Source organism: Sinohyriopsis cumingii, chromosome 7, assembly GCF_028554795.1.
Source record: "Sinohyriopsis cumingii isolate HCF-2022 chromosome 7, ASM2855479v2, whole genome shotgun sequence".
In the NCBI taxonomy this organism is placed as follows: Eukaryota; Metazoa; Mollusca; class Bivalvia; order Unionida; family Unionidae; genus Sinohyriopsis; species Sinohyriopsis cumingii.
Window position 1 is genome coordinate 40,019,797 of NC_142967.1, and position 25,635 is coordinate 40,045,431.

The 25,635-nt window shown below is 34.6% G+C and overlaps 1 protein-coding gene across 2 annotated transcripts in view; it reads right to left on the bottom strand.

Moving 5' to 3' along the window:
• Window positions 1-3,037: 3,037 nt before the first annotated feature.
• LOC149795075 (cilia- and flagella-associated protein 46-like) overlaps window positions 3,038-25,635 on the bottom strand; it is a 218,449-nt gene continuing 195,851 nt past the window's right edge. For both annotated transcript variants that reach the window (XM_089964780.1, XM_089964779.1), the window contains 9 exons: window positions 21,736-21,962; window positions 18,712-18,815; window positions 15,296-15,356; window positions 12,748-12,783; window positions 11,192-11,294; window positions 9,632-9,744; window positions 8,163-8,244; window positions 5,346-5,482; window positions 3,038-4,684 (listed from right to left, as the gene is read on the bottom strand). In XM_089964780.1, coding sequence (XP_089820906.1) covers window positions 4,371-4,684; window positions 5,346-5,482; window positions 8,163-8,244; window positions 9,632-9,744; window positions 11,192-11,294; window positions 12,748-12,783; window positions 15,296-15,356; window positions 18,712-18,815; window positions 21,736-21,962 — 1,177 coding nt within the window. In that variant the 3' untranslated portion in view covers window positions 3,038-4,370. The remainder of the gene's footprint in view (window positions 4,685-5,345; window positions 5,483-8,162; window positions 8,245-9,631; window positions 9,745-11,191; window positions 11,295-12,747; window positions 12,784-15,295; window positions 15,357-18,711; window positions 18,816-21,735; window positions 21,963-25,635) is intronic.

Below are 25,635 nucleotides of genomic sequence, written 5' to 3' on the forward strand. Positions count from 1 at the left end.
TTTAGCAGAATTATATTAGGTCATGACAAGGATATTCTATGGCAAGGATATTCTATGACAAGGATATTCTATAACAATAGTCTATGGATATTCTATGGCAAGGATATTCTATGACAAGGATAATCTATGGCAAGGATATTCTATGATGGCAAGGATATTCTATGGCAAGGATATTCTATGACAAGGATATATTCTAAGTAAAATTGCAAATGATATTCAGTTAATTCAGTTTTGAAAGATGTTATTAAAGCATGGTTGACACCAAATTTCAAAAGTCCTAAGGGCTGCACTACTAGTATCTTAGGAGCATAACTTATATATATATATGTCTTCATTCAGCTATGTAAAATGGGGGTTACCCCTATATAGTGTGATTGATGACATTTCTATGGAGTGGAAGAAATATTTAAAGTGGGGATGCTCATACCTGTATAGTGTGATTGAAGCCATTCAAATGCAATGGCAGAAATAATTGAGAGAGAACGCGATTACATTTCTGTGTTGTGATTGAAGCCATTTGAATGGTTGGAAGAAATACTTCATCCAAGATGCAATTACACTTCTATAGTTTAATTTACCAATCATTCATTAAAATTCTTACCATCTATTATTTTGATATTGTTTTATCTCCTGTTTGATTGAAATTTATGAATCTTTTACTCTTAAAGTATGTTTTTTTTTAGTTTTTTTTTCTGCTATAGAAGACCGCTACGGTGGCTTAGTGGTTAGAGAGTCTGCCTCGGATATGGGAGGTCATGGGTTCGATCCCCGACTAAGTCATACCAAATCTAAAAATCATACCAAAGACTTATAAAAATGGTACTAACAGTTGCCTCGCTTGGCACTCAGCATTAAGAGGTTAGTGTTAGGACTGGTCGGCCTGGTGTCAGGATAATGTGACTGGGTGACGCCCCAGTGCTAGATTCACTATAAACTGCCACACTGCAGACATCGTAGCGATATGACTGAAAAATTGTTAAAGCTGTTAAAAATTCAAATCACACACACACACACACACACTCTGCCATAGAAAGAACTTGTTTATCTGTATAGCAATGTATGATATGTTGATACATGGTGTCAATATTAAATTACTCTCTTGACGTTCTAAAAGTGCTATAAACAAAAATCTAACAAACCAAATCTGATAAAAATCTGAACAGAAAATAAAGACTCTATCATGGTAACAAGTTCAGCCAATCAAATGCATTATTGTCTCATTAATGTGCATGGACATTGCTCATGATCTCTCATCCAAGATCTTGGTGAAATGAGCTCACATAGGAAGGGTGAAAAAACATTGTTCAGAAATACAACTTATCTGGAGTGTTCACAAGCTCTGACAATGATACAAGACCACCTCAACAATATGCATAGATGTATCCCTCATAATCAAACATATCCAAGATAATGATGGTACAAGCTTACAATTACCAGATCTGATCACAATTTGATTAGAATTATGGCCACTTGAGTGTTCACAGTCATCCATATGCAAGATTACTTCATTACTGTCACACAGACTCAAACTCATCCAAGATTTTGATGGTACAAGCTTACATACCAAATCTCATAAAAGTCACCCCACCCCCCAAAAAATATGGCCTCTAGCATGTCCACAAGCATAACCAATTAGTTGCAAGATGACCTCGTTATTATGCATGGATGTCACTCATAAGTAAACTCATCTGGACAAATAATAGATGCACAGCCATAAATTCACATTATAAGCCTTTGGTCATGGTGAGTTAAAACCTATGGAAAGCAAATGATAACAACCTAACTTGATTGTGCTCAATGTATAAGAATCTTGAAACTACTGATTAATCAAAAACCCATCGGTCACAATCAAACTCTTACCACATTTTCATTTTGACTGTCAAAATCGATGTATCATATGCTAGAGAGGGGCTAAATATAGGCATGACAGCTGCACAATCTTGACTGTCAAAATCGATGTATCATGCTAGAGAGGGGCTAAATATAGGCCTGACCAGCTGCACAATCTTGACTGTCAATTGTGTTCAATGTATAAGAATCTTGAAACTACTGATTAATCAAAAACCCATCGGCCACAATCAAACTTTTACCACATTTTCAGTGTTTGATGATTGAAACTGGAGAAATAAAAATCCTAAAATTCTCAGGTCACAAAAATTCTGTAAGTTTTGTCTGATATCAGTAGAATCAGAAAGGCACCATCAACTAGAATGCTCCAAATATCATTACTATTTTGATAAATTTATCTATATCTCCTGATGCTGCAAAGAACCAAAGATAAGACCCCATTTTGAAAATCAATATTTCTACTTGATCCTAAAGTACGTGCCATTATATATATATATATATATATATATATATATATATATATATATATATATATATATAATTACACAGAAAAAGTGTCTACAGATAGATAAGAAATACTTTGAGATACTTCAACTAATCAGAACAATTTTAAGTTCTCAATCCCTGTTTTATGGATTCATTATCTACTTAGCTCTAAAAAAATGTTATTGGATTGGAGATCATGAATAAAGCTTTGAGTCTTCATATTTACAGCTAGAAATCAAGCTTTGATCTGTGACATTGTGAAGAGTTGATAAGACCTAAGATTCTCAACTCTGCCACTTCTGCAGTACACAGGACCTTGGAACAATTTTTTTTTTTAACTAGGTATAAAATAATATGGCATGTTTATGATGTAAAATTAGAAATAGTCTTTCTACTATATTTTATATATACATACAATGAATAGACAGATTTTCTGCATATCCAATTAATTTTAAATGCAGTAAGTGCCTCTAGGAGACTGTTGCTGTGCAAGAACTTAAGGGCCAGGAGAATGTTACTCATCATACATTCTATAAAAAATGTGACACATGTCAAAGCCGTTGAGTTTTCCATCATTGAGAAATATTTTCTATACCAGACAAGAGTTGTGATGAAACAGGTCTATTACAGATCAAGGTATAATGTTTCATTAGTAAACCACAAATTTCCCCTTTAAAGTAAATAATTAAACATAATAAAAGAATGAAAAATGTTTAGAACATTTATTAACAAACTGGTTTTAAACATTTCTTAGAAACAAAATAACAAATTTAAATTCTGCAAATAATATGCTAAATGTTCAATTTTATAAGAGATGACAGCAAAAGGAACGATAAGAAACGATTAATGAAGCAAATAATAAAGTCATATCACAGATGAAGTATTTTTCACAGCGTCTTTGTACACTTGCATTTTTACTCAAATCATATACAGGAATATTTTAAAAACTACAACAATTTTTCTACTTTAAGTTTATTTTTAGAAAGATCAGGAAAGATGCATTTGATTCAATATATAACACTTCCTTTCTTCTTTTCTTTTTTAAGGAAGCCGTGTGTGTCCACAAACATCTAAATGTGTTTCAGTTTGTTGCACTCCACTTCTTTATTATGAGGAGAGAATGGCAGAAAACATAAAAATTTGCTATTTCAAAACACATGCAAAGAATAATTTACTTTTTCAGGTTTAAAAATTCTGACAAAGAACAAGTTTGGCAATTAAAAGGTTTTTGAAAAATTAAGACTAAATGAAACATTCTGCTATTATACCTACTTTAAAAAAAATTTTGAAAAACTGTCAATATTAACTTGTTTATGCAATCAAATTGTTATTAAAAAGTGACGTAATTTTCCCAAAATTACTTATGTACATTGCAAATGGCTAAATTTTATCATAGAAAATATACAGAAATGTGAAGAACCATTTACCAAGCTGTGCATCCTTATTATATCATGCAGTAACACTAAAACAGGTGAAAAATAATTCTGAAGTACTGTACTTACTGATTCATTTAACATACATGGGTAAAAAAAAAGAAGTGAAATTAAATAAAAATCTTCATCACAGAAGTACAAGAAAATAGTTCTTCCGTTATATACAGTAATAATAAGCACTTTAGTATGTTGCACACCAGACAGAATAGTATCATGTAACAGGCAATTTTTGCAGATTCTAGTACATGTATATTTTGCAGATTTGAAACAAAGCACAAAGTTACAATCATTACCTACATTAAAGTGCTGACTCTTTGGATATAAATAAGATCCCAAACTGAGAAAGGATGCAAGATTGATGTAGATGACTATTGTATTTTTTAAGTAAACACAGATTTTGATGATATATACCAATCTGATAAACTGGTCAAACTGACATTTCTTTACATAACTATAGTCAATTTGATAAGGTGATATTCCAATAACTTATAAAGAAACAGCACTAACATGTTTGCATATTTTTGAATAATAATCTGTAAAATGCTACATTTTCCTCAATGCTCTCTATGCCGTATAGAAAACTGTCATTATTCATCCCCCATGTTACGTCTGTGTGACTACAAGGTTAGGCAGTCCATAGCACACCAAATTGAACCAGGAACGGTTGACCTCCATCATTTCTGCCTCTTCTCCACCGGACAACACCTTTTCAGCCATGTCATGTGAGTGCTCACTTGCTGATATCTGACTCTTGCCATCGTCATGCTGGCTTTTGTCTCCCTGACTTTTCCCTGCTTCGCTTTGTGCATCATGTTCTGCACCTTCTCCCTCCCCTTCAGGTTGGGGCTTCTTCCTCCTGTATGGGCAGAACAGCAACCTCACTGCCTCACCAGTAGATTTACCTCCCTCCAGCAGATCTGCAGCAAAAGAAACAGATTAACACTAAGTGTGACCTGTCTCAAGTAGCGACTGATAGGATAGATAATGGCTGGTGACCAAAAAGGGTATTCAGGAGAGTTTAAGCATGTAGATAAAATGAAAAGAAGGAAAAGTCAGACTCTGGCTAAATATCATAGGTAGTTGTTAAAATATGACCATTATGTGAGGTTACACTGCACATTATAAGCTAATTCTGACCACTCTCAGCATAAAACCACCCATTCAAAACAATCACATTGTGTTTATGTTCAGGAAACAGCTAAAACTGTTCCTCCAAATCAGGATACATCATAATTCTAACCATTTTCTGCAGTTTAAGTGGTCTAAACTTGGAAGTATTATTTTACCCGAGGATAAACAAGTCACAGTACTCCCTCGCTATAACGTTGCTCACTGGAGCCATACAAGTGCATTATATGTGAGGTTGTCTGTTCAATGGAGCTACACAAGTACATTATGTCATATGTGAGGCTGAAGTAACAAACCAATGCTTATCTCATTTTCATCATGGACTACATATAAAATTCCAACAAACATCAGTGAAATATACAATATAACTAGTTGCATAAATTATGTATCTAATGGACACTCATACCAGAATTCTCTTTGCAAATGAATCCATATAAGTTCTGATGTTACCTTTCATGGTAGTTTTGAGTTTCTCTGCATTTTCTGCCAATGTACAGTGCCACTGATTTTCTAGGACACACTTAACGCCAGTCAGACTTATCAGCATGGCTGTTTCTACTGGCTTCTCCAGGGATAACATGTTAGAGCTGAAATATACACACATAAATCAATTTATTACAGTTTCTATTAGATACCAGTTACTTGTAATCATGTCATTACATTATGTCATAAATAGTGAATGACACAATAGAGCATGTAACATACAAAATCTATGTGTAACTGCAGTCAACAAAAGCTGTTAAGTGTCATTATTGCCATTATTTCTATAACACTACCACAGCAATCATAGTCAAGTGAATACTTAGACAAAACTTTAAAACACTGTACATACAATTGGTGACATAGTGAAATTTCTGAGTGAATAAAGAACAAAATGATGTTCATTTGCTAGCACAAACAACTTGAATTGTTGATTGGCCTCCGAGCTTTCTCTCTAGGCTGGCAAACAGATGTGTTTGTACTCAGAATGGCAGTCTGTACTCCTGTATTATGGCACGTAATAGATAATATTAAATGAACAATCCTGTAATTTGGCATACAACAGACAATAGTAAATGAACAATCCTGTAATATGGCATATAACAGACAATAGTAAATGAACAATCCTGTAATATGGCATACAACAGACAATAGTAACTGAACAATCCTGTAATATGGCATGTAATAGACAATATTAAATGAACAATCCTGTAATATGGCATACAACAGACAATATTAATAAATAAATGATAAAATCTTGATATGAAATGAATACACTGTATTATAGCATGTAACATAAAATAATAAAAATCAAATGACACAATCTTCCTATATGAAAGGAACACTCTTGTATTATACATTATTTAGATGATATGATACATGTCTCAATCAAACTACAAAAATTTGTTCTTATGATTGTAATACCCCTGTGAATATGGTGCAACTCAAGTAATACTGATTATATATCCCTGGGAAACTTATGTCACAAAGGAGCTATAACTTTGTCAAATTTGTAATGGAAAAGGGAGAAAACTGAACTTGTACTAGGTTTTCTTTATACAGTAAATGTGTGAATTATATGGTGCCACACCTTTGGAATTTACAATCATATAAACCAATGAATCATGCCCTGGGCACATGATGCCATATCGCTGGACATTTCAGTGATATGAATCAATGGATCATTTCCTGGACACATAATGCCACATTTCTGAACAATTCAATTATACGAATCAATGGATCATGCCCTGCACACAGGGTGCCACATCTCTAGACAATTCAATCATATGAATCAATGGATCATGCCCTGGTTACATGATCCCATATCTCTAGCATTTCAATTATATGAATCAATGGATCATGCCCGGGGCACATGATGCCATATCTCTAGCATTTCAGTCCTGGGCACATGATGCCACATCTCTAGCATTTCAATTATATGAATCAATGGATCATACCCGGGGCACATGATGCCATATCTCTAGCATTTCAATTATATGAATCAATGAATCATGCCCTGGACACAGGGTGCCACATCTCTAGACAATTCAATCATATGAATCAATGGATCATGCCCTGGTTACATGATCCCATATCTCTACCATTTCAATTATATGAATCAATGGATCATGCCTGGGGCACATGATGCCATATTTCTAGCATTTCAGTCCTGGGCACATGATGCCACATCTCTAGCATTTCAATTATATGAATCAATGGATCATACCCGGGGCACATGATGCCATATCTCTAGCATTTCAATTATATGAATCAATGAATCATGCCCTGGACACAGGGTGCCACATCTCTAGCATTTCAATTATATGAATCAATGGCTCATGCCCTGGGCACATGATGCCATATCTCTAGCATTTCAATTATATGAATCAATGAATCATGCCCTGGGCACATGATGCCATATCTCTAGCATTTCAATTATATGAATCAATGGATTGTGCCCTGGACACATGATGCCATATCTCTAGTATTTCAATTATATGAATCAATGGATCATGTCCTGGGCACATGATGCCATATCTCTAGCATTTCAATTATATGAATCAATGGATTGTGCCCTGGACATATGATGCCATATCTTTAGTATTTCAATTATATGAATCAATGGATCACGTCCTGGGCACATGATGCCATATCTCTAGCATTTCAATTATATGAATCAATGGATTGTGCCCTGGACACATGATGCCATATCTCTAGTATTTCAATTATATGAATCAATGGATCATGTCCTGGGTATTTGATGCCACATCTCTAGTATTTCAATTATATGAATCAACGGATCATGCCCTGGACACAGGGTGCCATATCTCTAGTATTTCAATTATATGAACCAATGGACCATGCCCTGGGCACAGGGTGCCATATCTCTAGCATTTCAATTATGTGAATCAATGGATCATGTCCTGGACACATAATTTAAATTATCAGTTATCCAGTCTCCTTAGCAGCAACTGAACTTGTGCAATATGTACAGATGCAATGTACAACTGGGACAAACAGACATAGACATATGTAGCACTATATGACACTTCCATATATTATGGTGGAGATGCACAAATTTGGATATTTAGGTGATTTCAATGTGCTTTTAAATGGATGTGTTGCATAGCAAAGCAATTTCTGTCAACTCCTATTCTAATTGCTCTTTTAATGAACAACATATACATATTAAGACAGAGACCTGTTCATTTATGACATTACCTCTTTAAGGTGTCAAACAGCAATAAATAAATATTACAACAGAGACCCGTTCATATGTGACATTACCTCTTTAGGACGTCTAATTTTGACTGCCTTGTAAAGCTCTTGGTAGTCTGTGCCAAATCCAGAAGATAAACTATCAGACAGTCTGTTAAAAAAAGAGAGACTTTATTTGCAAGATGCATGTAAATGTTTGCTAATCTGTTGGAAAATTCCATCCTACAAAATTTGCAGTTGTTTTAATAAAATAGTTAGATATTAATTTTCAAAGAATACTAAGAGAAAACTGATAATAATCGCTTTTCTTTATTAATCCATATAATATTACACACAAATAACAACAAAATTAATGCTAAAATCCTGTCAGTGGGTTGATAGCTCTGATTATAGTCAAGGCTACTACTTTGTACAATTAATAACCATGAGAACAACGACATGGTGTGAACTGTACTACTTTCTATCATCAATACCCATGCAATCAATGATATAATGTAAACTTTCCTGCTTTCTACAATTAATACCCATACGCTTAACGATATGGTGTGAAGTCTATTACTTTCTGTCATCAGTAACCATGAGATCAATTTTATGATGTGAACTGTACTGCTTTCTATCATCTATAACTTGAGATGAATGAAATGATGTGAACTGTACTGCTTTCTACCATTCAAAAGCAGAACAATATGGTCTGAACAATACTGCTTTCTACTATCTATAACTTGAGATTGATGATATAATGTGATCTGTATTGCTTTCAACGCTCTAAAAGACATGAGATCAATGATACAGTGTGAACTGTACTGCTTTCTACCAGCTATAACCATGAGATCAATGATATAATGTGAACTGTACTGCTTTCAACCATCTAAAAGCCATGTAATCAATGATATAATGTGAACTGTACTGCTTTCTACAATCTAAAAGCCATGAAGTCAATGAAATAATGTGGACTGTCTAATGTGCTTTTAGCTATGATATTTAACTGTCTCATTTTACAGCTGAGAATAGTATTTTATTTTGAGTGACATGAAGACAGGTAAGTGTTAATACTGAATCCACACCTCAGCTGTTAATAAACAATGCTAAAACCAAATGAGCTTGGAAATCAAAATAAGCATTTCATTTTTTTTTAATTTTTAAAACCCTTATGTGGGCTGAAGAATACAGAACAGGTTTCATGGTCCCTCCTGTATGCTGTAAGAGGTGACTAAAGGAGCTGTCTGCCCTGGGATATGTCCTGTGATGATGTTCCAGCTAATAAAACTTTTTGTAAGTGTGTGGTTTATGTAAATTTCATTTTGTGTTTGAATGATTGTACCCCTTTTTACCATATGAAAGGCTAACCAACTAAATAACATGTCATTGTTACAGATATAAAAAAGACAGAAAAATTACAGAGACTGTCATCATGGAGATGTTCAAAAGATGGCCTGGTTTAAAGAGGCTGTCATAATGCGGAAGATCAAATGATTTACAGATATGTTTCTTATGAATTACATGAATTAAATTTGGTGACAGAATGTTTTGCTACCTACCTGGAATGTTTAGTGCTGAGAGTTTCTCTGGTGGTATATAGGACAGTAATTTCTCCATGCCATAGAAAATAAATGAACTGTTCTCCTTAAGGTAAACTTCCCATTCACCAACACTGCAAAGGGAATAAATAGCAATGAGTATATTTTAAAGACTACATCTTTTCATTACTTCAGTATATCCTAGGGAATGAATTCTTTCAGTCATCTTTAAAAAAAATTCTTAAGTTTCAAAATTAATTTAGCATAAGACTATGCCCTAAAAGAAGTATCAACTCTGTAGTCAAGAAAAAAGGGCACAACAAGTTAAATTATATTCATATTTAAAACTTATGATAGTTTTAAACTTCACATCAAGTGTTAGAATATAAACAATTGTTATTACCTTACTGTTTATATCTGTAATACATATAATGAAGGAGGACTTTATAATGTGGGAGTACAGTACTTGGCAAACTCTAATGATACTGAGAGGCTTCAAGAGTTTCATTTTAAATTTGGAGTTTGGTATCCATGTTCAACTTTTCTACTTGGACAGTTGGGGAATCAAAGTTAATGATATCTGTTAAAAACTTTCATGATTTTACAATTTTGTCAGGATGAACCTAAATGACTTAAAAAAAGAACAAATATATTACAGTGAAATGTTGATTATGTGGTTTCAAATTATTTTAACCTGTGGATCATTTGAACTGATGGTAGGGTGAATAACCCTGCCCAAGACTTATTTTTGCAAAATTCAAATTAATTTATTTTCATTTATATTCATCCCTGTTCATGTGCATTGTAGTTTACATCAAAGACATTGATTAAATGAACTGTCCCATACTTAAAGTTCCATAGGGAATAAAGGGTACAATTTTAACTTTCTATAATATAAATAAACAAACCAAAAGCACTTAAAGTATGTGGTATTATTTTATTTTACTTCCTTCCAAATGCTCTACCTATTTGCTATATATGATTGGACATAGATTGGAATTTTGACACTGATGCCATCTACTGTGAAATCCTTATTGTTTGTAGGGTACCAATTTTCATGAGGGCATCTACTGTAAAGTCCTTATTGCTTGTAGGGTACCAATTTTATGAGGGTATCTACTGCGAAGTCTTTATTGTTTGTGGGGTACCAATTTTCATGAGGCCAACTAATGAGCAGTTATTATTGTCCAAGGGGTATCAATCTTCATGGATTTAATGGTTGATACCAACCACAAATTTAAATACAAAAGAACTGTTTTTCTCTGAAACAAAAGAACCTCTTCCCCATCCCATGAATTTAAATGTCAAAGAAAATGTAATATTTCACAAAAAAACATGCAACTGTTTCCAATGAAAATGAAATAGAATGTCAGTATTTTACTTAATTCATTTACAATGTCATTAGCATGGCTACTTCTGCAGTGGTTGTTACAGATTTGATGGAGGAACATAATGTTTTCCTGTCAAAAAGAATGGCAATAAACAACAAGTTACATCATTTTACTGATGGTTTCTGAGTTTGGAACCCTTTGTAATAGACCATGTGAAATAATGGAGTACAGCTATGGATTGGAAAGATACCTTGGTGCATGTTCATCTCCCATGACACCAAGCCAGCGTGGTGTAAACTGCTGCTCATTCTCCAGTAGGATCTTGGTCATTACCTCAATGGGCTTGTTTTCCTCTGCAAATATGAAATGGCATCATCATCATCATGCAAATATACTGAAACAGACTGAACTTTACTAACAATAATGCAACTTAGCATTCCAAATGAATATTTCTGCCCTTATAAATTATGAAAGGGAATTTCAATTAATAAATTTCAACTTTCATGTGATCAGATCATGATGTTAACCATGAACAAAGTGCCACACTGTACTGAAAATGCTCAAGTCTGTAAGTTGATTTCTCCAGCAACAACTGATAATCGATACAAGATTTTAACATTCTCATTGTGGCAGTATGCTAATGTAGTTTTCCTGCAGATAATAAGTTTGTAGAAATAAGTTTCCTTTGCTCTTCAAAGTTCCAGTTGTGAATTGCTGACTGTATCATTATTTTCATAAGAAAATCACTGATGTTGCTATTCTGAACTGTATCTAGGCCATAGATGTATCCCACAATATGCCTTAACAAAGCCTTCTGTATGTCTATGTTGTGAGCTGTATCTAGGCCCTAAATATGCCCCATAATGTGCCTTAACAAGCCTTTTGGACATTTCTAAGCAGCATTTAGGCTCTAAATATGTACCATAATATGTCCTAACAAAGCTTTCTGGGTATTTGTTCTGAGCTGTATCTAGGCCACAGATATAACCATAACATGCCTCATCAAGGCCTTCTGTATGTCTCTGTTCTGAGCTGTATTTATGCCCTAGATATGTTCCATAATATGCCTTATCAAAGCTTTCTGGATGTTTCTGAGCTGTATATAGGCCCTAAATATGTCCCATAATATGCCTTAAGGAAGGATGTTTTTGAACTGTATCTAGGCCTTATATATGTCCAATAATATGACTTAACAAAGCCTTCTGGATGTTTCTATTCTGAGCCTTATCTCAGCCATAGAAATGTCCCATAATACGTCTCAACAAAGCCGACTGAATGTTTCTATTCTGAGCCTTATCTCAGCCATAGAAATGTCCCATAATATGTCTTAACAAAGCCGACTGGATATTTCTATTTTGAGCCTTATCTCAGCCATAGAAATGTCCCATAATATGTCTTAACAAAGCCTTCTGGATGTTTCTATTCTGAGCCTTATATCAGCCATAGAAATGTCCCATAATATGTCTTAACAAAGCCGACTGAATGTTGCTATTCTGAGTATTTTCTCTGACTCTGGATATGTTCGATATTATGCCTTAACAAAGCATTCTGGGTCAGTATAATGAAATTTCTATAACTGAGTACACTCATATCAACTATTGTCTTTAAATATTACCTCTAACATAACCATTTTTGACAGTAGTTTTCATGTAGGTAAGCCACAATCTTTGAATATTTTTATGTTAATCCACTTGTTTATTATTTGCCATCTAAAAGTTGAAACTAAGTGTACTCTTAATGATTTATGCATGGTCTGGTGTTTACTTCAAAATGTCAGGCAGCAAGAACATACACATTGGTGCTTACCTGTTTCAGCACACTCCAGATATGGATCAACAATATCTAACACTTGTTAAGGGAAATACAATACAAAAACTTAGACGAGTATGTACCTTTTACAAAATGTTACCTAACTAGGCCATAATAATAGAAATTATTTGGAGCAAACAGGAATTTAAGCAGTCTTTTGATAATTGCAACTGACAACTCAACCTTTGGATATAATAAAAGTCAAAATATTCTTTCAAAATGACAGTGATGTATTTCAGCAAGAATGATGTACTAAACCTAAAACACTGATGTGCTGATGGAGCTGTATTAAGACAAACCTAAAACACTGATGTGTTGATGGAGCTGTATTAAGACAAACCTAAAACACTGATGTGTTGATGGAGCTGTATTAAGACAAACCTAAAACACTGATGTGCTGATGGAGCTGTATTAAGACAAACCTAAAAAAGTGATGTGCTGATGGAGCTGTATTAAGACAAACCTAAAACACTGATGTGCTGATGGAGCTGTATTAAGACAAACCTAAAACACTGATGTGCTGATGGAGCTGTATTAAGACAAACCTAAAAAAGTGATGTGTTGATGGAGCTGTATTAAGACAAACCTAAAAAAGTGATGTGTTGATGAAGCTGTATTAAGACAAACCTAAAACACTGATGTGCTGATGGAGCTGTATTAAGACAAACCTAAAAAAGTGATGTGTTGATGGAGCTATATTAAGACAAACCTAAAAAAGTGATGTGTTGATAGAGCTGTATTAAGACAAACCTAAAAAAGTGATGTGCTGATGGAGCTGTATTAAGACAAACCTAAAAAAGTGATGTGTTGATGAAGCTGTATTAAGACAAACCTAAAAAAGTGATGTGCTGATGGAGTTGTATTAAGACAAACCTAAAAAAGTGATGTGTTGATGAAGCTGTATTAAGACAAACCTAAAACACTGATGTGTTGATGGAGCTGTATTAAGACAAACCTAAAAAACTGATGTGCTGATGGAGCTGTATTAAGACAAACCCAAAAAACTGATGTGCTGATGGAGTTGTATTAAGACAAACCTAAAAAAGTGACATGTTGATGGAGCTGTATTAAGACAAACCTAAAAAAGTGATGTGTTGATCTGTATTAAAATAACCCTGAAAGAGTGATAAAACAAACCTAAAAGAGTGATATGCTGATGGAGTTGTATTAAGACAAACCTAAAAGAGTGATAAACTGATGGAGTTGTATTAAGACAAACCTAAAAAAGTGATAAGCTGATCTGTGTTAAGATAACCCTGAAAAAGTGATAAGCAAAATAGAGTTATATTAAGACAAACCTAAAAGAATGAAAACCTAAAAAAGTGATGTTTTGATCTGTATTAAAATAACCCTTTAAGAGTGATAAACCAAACAGAGATAAGATAACCCTGAAAGAGTGATAAGCCAAACTGAGGTACATTAAGACAAACCTAAAAGAATGAAAAGCTGATGGAGTTGTATTAAGAAAAACCTAAAAGAGTGATAAGCTGATAGAGCTGTATTAAAACAAACCTAAAAAAGTGATGTGTTGATCTGTATTAAAATAACCCTTTAAGAGTGATAAACCAAACAGAGCCATATTAAGACAAACCTAAAAGAGTGATAAGCTAATGGAACTGTATTAAAACAAAATTAAAAGAGTGACATGCTGATGGAGTTGTATTAAGAAAAACCTAAAAAAGTGATGTGCTGATGGAGTTTTATTAAGACAAACCTAAAAAAGTGATGTGCTGATCTATATTTAAAAACAACCTGAAAGATTGATAGGACAAACCTAAAAGAGTGATATGCTGATGGAGTTGTATTAAGACAAACCTAATAAAGTAAAATGCTGATGGAGATGCATTAAGACAAACCTAAAAAATGATATGCTGATGGAGTTGTATTAAGACAAATTTAAAAAGGTGATAAGCCAAACAGAGCTGTATTAAGACAAACCTAATCAAGTAAAATGCTGATGGAGCTGCATTAAGACAAACTAAAAAGTGATGTGTTGATGGAGCTGTATTAGGACAAACCTAAAAAAGTGATATGCTGATGGAGTTGTATTAAGACAAATTTAAAAAGGTGATAAGCCAAACAGAGCTGTATTAAGACAAACCTAATCAAGTAAAATGCTGATGGAGCTGCATTAAGACAAACTAAAAAGTGATGTGTTGATGGAGCTGTATTAGGACAAACCTAAAAAAGTGATATGCTGATGGAGTTGTATTAAGACAAACCTTAAAAGATGATAAGCCAAATAGAGCTGTATTATGACAAACCTAAAAAAGTAAAATGCTGATGAAGCTGCATTAAGACAAACCAAAAAAGTGATATCAAGGTGGAGTTGTTTAAAGACAAGTTTATGCATTAACTCATTTTGGTAACTACTGTCATATTAATAAAATCCTATCAGTAGACAAAAATTCTGTCTGCAACTACAATCTTCATGTTTTGTTAAATTCTGAATAACATTAAAAGAACTGACATGACATTAGAAAGTACTGATTATTGCTGGTTTTCTTATCTAAAAAAAAAAAAATTTCTGCTGATGAAAGGATACATCTGAAATTCATTGTGTCTACTGGCTGGCACCATTGGTTAAGCTGTCTATTTATAGGAATCTGAAATAAAAATAATTTGATGTACAACATGTTTTCCTTGGAGAAGAGTCCTTAGTGGAGACAACTCTACTGAGCTGTCAAAGATTTTTGCATAGCTATGGTAATGTAAACAACCGATACAGTACTCCTTGATTTCTTGCCCATTTTAATGCAATAAGAACTAACAATATTTTGAATACGAACTAAACACATTTTGAAAGAAAATTAATGCTTTAGCACCTCCTATAAATGGATACCAGAATCTGAATGAGTTAACCTCCAACAGACTGGCATCTCAATGTACTGGAGTCATGCACTCTCATCTGCATGGATTATAATCACTTTTGGTGTGAAAATAAAGGTGACATAGGAATTTCTTACATGAAGTAAAGGACAATATGACTTTCTTAGAAAATAAGGATAATTATAGGATACAAATTAAACATTTTATTCAATGCGAAAAACCCCAAACATACCCAACAACAGATGCATCATTGCAGCTTGCCACCCCATTTATCAGATACAAGAAAATTTCAAAATTCACATTCTTTGACACCAATATAGTTCTTATTTTTCTATCAATCAGAAGAGCTGAACAGGATGTTGGCATAGCAAGTAGCATGCAGGTTGAAAGTATCTAATATATTGGAATTCTAGGACAAATTTCTAAAATATTGGAATTCTAGGACAAATTTCTAAACTATTGGAAATCATGAACAAATTTCTAAAATATAAGAATTGCAAGATAAATGTCTAAAATATATGACTTTTTTAAAATTATGGGACAAATATGTCAAGTTGTTGCTAAAATTGAGCCACATGAATAAATAGTAATAATAATAATAATAATGAAGACTTTGTATAGCGCCTAATCTTTAGAAGCTCTAAGTGCTTTACAACATTAGACAACACCTGTAAGATAAAAACATATATAATGATATGATTACAAACACAAACACCATGAAATTAGAAAACATTAAAAAAAATGCTCAGAATATTTAAGGTAGGAAACATTATTAGGTCTTTAAGTTTGTTCTTGCAGTTGAAATAAGTGAGTTTTGAGAGCCCTCTTGAATGGGATCACTATGTCTTTGTGTCTAAGTTCAGTGGGCAATTCACTCTATGTTGCTGGGCCCTGGTATGCAAAAGAATGCTGTCCATATGACTTTGTTTTCATAGTGGGAATAATGAGTATACGATTGTCAGGAGAGGAGCGTAAGTATCTAGCTGGTGTGTACACATGGGTGAGGTCTGATAGGTACGTTGGACTAGAGTCCGACAGTGAAACGTAGCACAGAGAACAAATTTTGTGTTTGATTCTGGATCAAATGGATAGCCAGTGTAGGGTACAGAGCAGCAGGGAGGTGTGCTCTGATCGTGGTACTCTAAGCATGATCCGAGCAGCCCTGTTTTGAACTGTTTGAAGTTTCTGGAGCAGATATTGAGATGAACCAGACAGAATTGAGTTACAATAGTCCAGTCTTGAAAGTACTAATGAACACACAAGTGATTTAGTGGCATCAACTGAAAGATATTTGCGACTTGAGCTGATGCATCTCAGCTCAAGATATGCAGCCTTACATATGTTCATGACATGTTGGTGCAATGTGAGAGTACTGTCCAGAGTAACACCTAGGATTCGTACTGATTGTGTGAATTTAATGTTGGTGCTGCTGATATTTATTGTTTGAGGTAAAGGATGTGAATGAGAAAGTCTTTGTGTTGTGATCAGAATGGCCTCAGTTTTATCATCATTCATCTGCAGCTTGTTACATGTCATCCATGATTTCACATCAGAAATGCACCTCTCTACACCTTGGATGGTAGCATCAACTTCAGTTGGGTGGCTAGATTTGTATATTTGGGTGTCATCAGCGTACAATTGGTGAGACATTGGATGATAATCTATGACACTCTCATTGGATGATAATCTATGACACTTGAGAGTGACTGAGTGTACAGAATGAAGAGAACAGGTCCAAGAACAGACCCCTGTGCAACACCACAACATAGATCAATTGGGCTGGAGTGTATTCCATTTGCAGATAAAATTTGTGTCCTGTTGACCAAGTAGGACTTGAACCACAGTAAGGCTGTATCATGAATGCCAAATACATGCTGGAGACAGTGAAGTAATATATCATGGTCTATTGTGTCAAATGCTGCAGACAAATCAAGGAGGGTGAGGACTGTAATCTTTCCACTATCCAACGCAGAGAGAATGTCATTAACTACTTTTAGAAGAGTAGCTTCAGTACTGTGGCAAGGGCGATATGCAGATTGTACATTGCTAAAAAGACTGTTTGAATTTAGATGAGATACAAGATGGGATAGAACACCTTTTTTAAGATTTTTTAGATGAAGGGGAGATTAGAAACTGGGTGGTAGTTCTTTAAATCGTTATGGTCTAGTGTTGGTTTCTTCAGCAGAGGCTTTACAATGGAACTGTAATCAGCATGGAACACTGTACTCAATAATATGCATATAGCCACATGGAAATTGTGCACAGTAGTATCCACACAGGTTATTCTGAGCCACATGTAAGCACGGAAGATTGTACACAGTGGTATGCACACAGGTTATTCTATGAAACATGTAAACATAGAAATTGTGTGCAGTAGTATCCATACAGGTTAATCTGAACCACATGGAAACATGGAAGACTATCCAGTAATATGCATATAGGTTATTCTGAACCAATTGCAGAAAGTAGTCTACCTAGTAGTATTGAGATAGGTAATTACAGTTAATTCTGAGTCACATACAGAAAGTAGTCTACCTAGTAGTGTTGAGATAGGTAATTATAGTTAATTCTGAGTCATATACAGAAAGTAGTCTACCTAGTAGTATTGAGATAGGTAATTACAGTTAATTCTGAGTCACATACAGAAAGTAGTCTACCTAGTAGTATTGAGATAGGTAATTACAGTTAATTCTGAGTCACATACAGAAAGTAGTCTACCTAGTAGTATTGAGATAGGTAATTACAGTTAATTCTGAGTCACATACAGAAAGTAGTCTACCTAGTAGTATTGAGATAGGTAATTACAGTTAATTCCGAGTCACATACAGAAAGTAGTCTACCTAGTAGTATTGAGATAGGTAATTACAGTTAATTCTGAGTCACATACAGAAAGTAGTCTACCTAGTAGTATTGAGATAGGTAATTATAGTTAATTCTGAGTCATATACAGAAAGTAGTCTACCTAGTAGTATTGAGATAGGTAATTACAGTTAATTCTGAGTCACATACAGAAAGTAGTCTACCTAGTAGTATTGAGATAGGTAATTAATTCTGAGTCACATACAGACATGGAAGACTCTACCAAGCAATATGCATGTAAGTGATTTAGACTTGATCTAGCTTGAAACTTACAATCTTGGACTGTTTCTTGCTGGCATCTCGGAGCCCTGGGATCCGGGAGAAGGGCTGGTCAAGTCCCTTTTGTTTTTGCTTCTTCTTGTCTCCATTCGGGTCATCTGGAATAAAATTACAACTGGCTGAGGGCACTGATATAAACATATATGTGCATTTAAGAAAAACATGGCAATGAATTGCTTGTGTTTATATTTCTTATCTAAAGTTCAAGTGAGAATGATTGTGCTCATGTTGCTTCACAGGCACTGTCTTTCATGTATTTAATCAACAAGATCAGCACTTTTTCTGGCAAATATACAACTAATTTGATTTGCCTTATTGGTATATTTTTCTTCTCCTGACCACATAAGATCAATATTAATTATTTCATTTGGGACCTGAATCCTTAATGCAAGTGACTTTCTGGAAACTTCTAAATCACACCAATGGCATAAAGTTAATAAATACTTTTATAATTATGCTGTCAAGAGTGCTACCAATCATGTCTCTACCTTATTAGTCTACAAATGAAGTCTTATAAACAAACGTACATTAGATAGCAGATATTTTTAACCATCACTCAATGAACATAACATATGACAGGGAGAAAACCGAGACCTCTGATCATGAGAAGCCCCTGAACTATGTCAATGCTCAAGTTCCAAAAGATTCTTCTTCTGAAATTTTGTTTTAAGTTAATATAAGTGAATATGACATATACAGTAAACTTAGGATACTTAATGTAACATAAATCCACTGGGCCTGATGAAAATGGTCAAAATGCCTTTAAAAAATAAACTGAGCTTGGTGAAATTGGTCCAAAAGCCCTAAATAAAATCCACTGGGCTTCATGAAAAATTAGTCTAAAAGCCCTAAACAAATCCACTGGTCTTGATGACACTGGTCCAAAACTTCCAGAAGAATTGACTGGGCTGGATGAAAAGCCTTAAAAATTAATGTGACGTCTTATAACTTACCTCATTATGGAGATTATACATTCTAGTGTTTTCTGATAATTTGAAACAAGAAAGAGAAAGCCTATGGCACATAACAAGGGTACCATGAGCCAAAAAAAAGTAACCTCAATGCATGTAAAAGGGAACCAGAAGCCAAGAAAAAGGTAACCCCAATGCATGTAATAAAAGGTACCATGAGCGAAGAAAAATGTAACCCCAATGTATGTAACAAGGGTACCAAGAGCCAAGAAAAAAGGAACCCCAATGCGTATAACAAGGTTACCATTAACCAAGAAAAAATAACTGCAATGCATACAAGAGTACCATGAAACAAGAAAAAGTAGCCCAAATGCATATAACAAAAGTACCATAAACCAAGAACAAGTAACCACAATACATATGTCAAAAGTACCATAACCAAAAACAAGTAGCCACAATACATATATCAAAAGTACCATGAACCAAGGACAAGTAACCACAATATACATATCAAATGTACTATGAAACAAGAACAAGTAACCACAATACATATATCAAAAGTACCATGAACCAAGGACAAGTAACCACAATACATATATCAAAAGTATCATGAACCAAGGACAAGTAACCACAATATACATATCAAAGTACCATGAACCAAGAACAAGTAACCACAATATACATATCAAAAGTACCATGAACCAAGGACAAGTAACCACAATACATATATCAAAAGTACCATGAACCAAGAACAAGTAACCACAATATACATATCAAAAGTACCATGAACCAAGGACAAGTAACCACAATACATATATCAAAAGTACCATGAACCAAGAACAAGTAACCACAATATACATATCAAAAGTACCATGAACCAAGGACAAGTAACCACAATACATATATCAAAAGTACCATGAACCAAGAACAAGTAACCACAATATACATAACAAAAGTATCATGAACCAAGAACAAGTAACCACAATACATATATCAAAAGTACCATGAACCAAGAACAAGTAACCACAATATACATATCAAACGTATCATGAACCAAGAACAAGTAACCACAATATACATATCAAAAGTATCATGAACCAAGAACAAGTAACCACAATACATATATCAAAAGTACCATGAACTAAGGACAAGTAACCACAATATACATATCAAAAGTACCATGAACCAAGAACAAGTAACCACGATACATATATCAAAAGTACCATGAACCAAGAACAAGTAACCACAATACATATATCAAAAGTACCATGAACTAAGGACAAGTAACCACAATATACATATCAAAAGTACCATGAACCAAGAACAAGTAACCACGATACATATATCAAAAGTACCATGAACCAAGAACAAGTAACCACGATACATATATCAAAAGTATCATGAACCAAGGACAAGTAACCACAATACATATAACAAGAGTACCATGAACACTACATTATATGCCCACCCTGCATTTAATTTGGAGATTATTGACAAACTGGTCTCAGTGACCTTGATCATTGGTCATGGTGTGAAATCTTGAAATATATACTGTGCAAAATCATTTTCTTATCAAATTTGCCATGACTGTGACCTCTGACACCTTTAGATCCAAGAATCTAGAGGTCTCTTTATTAGCGTAACTGCAACCCCTCCATAAAGTTTAGTCTTTTTTTCTCCATAGACACAATGAATTGGACTTTTTGATTCTCAAATAATCAGACCTTTACCATACTTTTGGTATACAGTTCTTACGCAAAAACCAATTTTCTTCTATCAGTCAGAAAATAGTCACTGAGCAAATATCTTTGTTGCTGCTGTGAACTTTTGGATCATTTTATGAAATGTACACAAGTGTATGAGCAGATTAAAATAAAATATATACTATTTGTCTATAATGTATTTAGCGCAGTTACATGATATCCATTTAACTTTAAGAATGCCAATCATGTTTTCAAACCCTCATCAACATCAGGTTCCATTTTTTCCATACACAATCACCACTGAAAAATGATACTTTTCATACTTAACATTTTGTACTGTTAACAAATAATTTTTTTAAGTGTATAAAAAACACAAATTACAGTGCATATGAGAGGTACCATACCTGCTTGAACCTGTTCCTGATAATATCTATGGTAGAAAAGCTGTAAGGAAAAGTCCCGTGAGAGTGACACAACCGACTCTAATTGAAGGACCTGCACTGCCTCAAGGGGGAACTCCATTAGGTCAGGGTCAGCTAGAAGCACCATGTACTCTTGTGGTGGAGGTGGGGGCTCTTTTGGCTCCTTACCAGGTTTATCTATCAAACTGGCAGGAGTTGATGACTGTGGCCTATTTTAAAATATGTAACAATCAATAATGAGGTATTTAAAACTTTATTAAAAAAATCTCTCTTGTAGGGGCTGAATCACAGGCCAGAGAATTTTGTTGGTCCTCTTGGAAAGTCATTCTCTCATTCTGTTTGGGACTGCTAGGTCTTGAAATATTTTCTACACACACCAACATACCAAGTTTTATCAAAATTCACTATGTAATGCTTGAATGTATACCGTATGCTTGACATACCTTCAAGCAAGAAGAGCTAAAAGTTGATGAAGACTTTAAATTGCATTTTACAGGTAAATCTTACATATTCTTACATCGGGCTCTATCTCATTCAACTGGTCATTCTTACATACAGCGCATCTGGCTCTATATCATTCAACTGGATATTCTTTCATACAGTCCATCTGGCTCTATCTCATTCAACTGGATATTCTTACATACAGTCCATCTGGCTCGAATCTCATTCAACTGATCTTTCTTTAATACAGTCCATCAGGCACTATCTCATTCAACTGGATATTCTTACATACAGTCCATCTGGCTCTAATCTCATTCAACTATTTTTCTTTCATACAGTCCATCTGGCTCTATCTCATTCAACTGGATATTCTTACACACAGTCCATCTGGCTCTATCTCATTCAACTGGATGTTTTTAATTACAGTCCATTTGGCTCTATCTCATTCAACTGGATATTCTTACATACAGTCCATCCAGCTCTATCTCATTCAACTGGATATTTTTACATACAGTCCATCTGGCTCTAATCTCATTCAACTATTTTTCTTTCATACAGTCCATCTGGCTCTATCTCATTCAACTGGATATTCTTACATACAGTCCATCTGGCTCTATCTCATTCAAATGGACATTCTAACATACAGTCCATCTGGCACTATCTCATTCAACTGGATATTCTTAAACACAGTCCATCTTTCTCTAATCTCATTCAACTATTTTTCTTTCATACAGTCCATCTGGATCTATCTTATTCAACTGGATATTCTTTCATACAGTCCATCTGGATCTATCTTATTCAACTGGACATTCTTACATACAGTCCATCTGGCTTTAATCACATTCAACTACTTTTCTTTCATACAGTCCATCTGGCTCTATCTCATTCAACTGGATATTCTTACATACAGTCCATCTGGCTCTAATCTCATTCAAATGGACATTCTAACATACAGTCCATCTGGCTCTATTTCATTCAACTGGATATTCTTACATACAGTCCATCTGGCTCTATTTCATTCAACTGGACATTCTTACATACAGTCCATCTGGCTCTATCTCATTCAACTGGACATTCTAACATACAGTCCATCTGGCTCTATCTCATTCAACTGGATATTCTTACATACAGTCCATCTGGCTCTATCTCATTCAACTGGACATTTTAACATACAGTCCATCTGGCTATATCTCATTCAACTGGACATTCTTACATACAGTCCATCTGGCTCTATCTCATTCAACTGGATATTCTTACATACAGTCCATCTGGCTCTATCTCATTCAAATGGACATTCTAACATACAGTCCATCTAGCTCTATCTCATTCAACTGGATATTCTTACATACAGTCCATCTGGCTCTATCTCATTCAAATGGATATTCTTACATACAGTCCATCTGGCTCGAATCTCATTCAACTGATCTTTCTTTAATACAGTCCATCAGGCACTATCTCATTCAACTGGACATTCTAACATCCAGTCCATCTGGCTCTATCTCATTCAACTGGATATTCTTACATACAGTCCATCTGGCTCTATCTCATTCAACTGGATATTCTTACACACAGTCCATCTTGCTCTATCTCATTCAACTGGATGTTTTTAATTACAGTTCAATTGGCTCTATCTCATTCAACTGGATATTCTTACATACAGTCCATCCAGCTCTATCTCATTCAACTGGATATTTTTACATACAGTCCATCTGGCTCTATCTCATTCAACTGGATATTCTTACATACAGTCCATCCAGCTCTATCTCATTCAACTGGACATTCTTACATACAGTCCATCTGACTTTAAATTGCATTTTACAGGTAAATCTTATATATTCTTACATCGGGCTCTATCTCATTCAACTGGTCATTCTTACATACAGTCCAACTGGCTCTATATCATTCAACTGGATATTCTTTCATACAGTCCATCTGGCTCTATCTCATTCAACTGGATATTCTTACATACAGTCCATCTGGCTCGAATCTCATTCAACTGATCTTTCTTTAATACAGTCCATCAGGCACTATCTCATTCAACTGGATATTCTTACATACAGTCCATCTGGCTCTAATCTCATTCAACTATTTTTCTTTCATACAGTCCATCTGGCTCTATCACATTCAACTGGATATTCTTACATACAGTCCATCTGGCTCTATCTCATTCAACTGGACATTCTAACATACAGTCCATCTGGCTCTATCTCATTCAACTGGATATTCTTACATACAGTCCATCTGGCTCTATCTCATTCAACTGGACATTTTAACATACAGTCCATCTGGCTATATCTCATTCAACTGGACATTCTTACAAACAGTCCATCTGGCTCTATCTCATTCAACTGGATATTCTTACATACAGTCCATCTGGCTCGAATCTCATTCAACTGATCTTTCTTTAATACAGTCCATCAGGCACTATCTCATTCAACTGGATATTCTTACATACAGTCCATCTGGCTCTAATCTCATTCAACTATTTTTCTTTCATACAGTCCATCTGGCTCTATCTCATTCAACTGGATATTCTTACATACAGTCCATCTGGCTCTATCTCATTCAAATGGACATTCTAACATACAGTCCATCTGGCTCTATCTCATTCAACTGGATATTCTTAAACACAGTCCATCTTTCTCTAATCTCATTCAACTATTTTTCTTTCATACAGTCCATCTGGATCTATCTTATTCAAGTGGATATTCTTACATACAGTCCATCTGGCTTTAATCACATTCAACTACTTTTCTTTCATACAGTCCATCTGGCTCTATCTCATTCAACTGGATATTCTTACATACAGTCCATCTGGCTCTAATCTCATTCAAATGGACATTCTAACATACAGTCCATCTGGCTCTATTTCATTCAACTGGATATTCTTACATACAGTCCATCTGGCTCTATTTCATTCAACTGGACATTCTTACATACAGTCCATCTGGCTCTATCTCATTCAACTGGACATTCTAACATACAGTCCATCTGGCTCTATCTCATTCAACTGGATATTCTTACATACAGTCCATCTGGCTCTATCTCATTCAACTGGACATTTTAACATACAGTCCATCTGGCTATATCTCATTCAACTGGACATTCTTACATACAGTCCATCTGGCTCTATCTCATTCAACTGGATATTCTTACATACAGTCCATCTGGCTCTATCTCATTCAAATGGACATTCTAACATACAGTCCATCTAGCTCTATCTCATTCAACTGGATATTCTTACATACAGTCCATCTGGCTCTATCTCATTCAAATGGACATTCTAACATCCAGTCCATCTGGCTCTATCTCATTCAACTGGATATTCTTACATACAGTCCATCTGGCTCTATCTCATTCAACTGGATATTCTTACACACAGTCCATCTTGCTCTATCTCATTCAACTGGATGTTTTTAATTACAGTCCATTTGGCTCTAT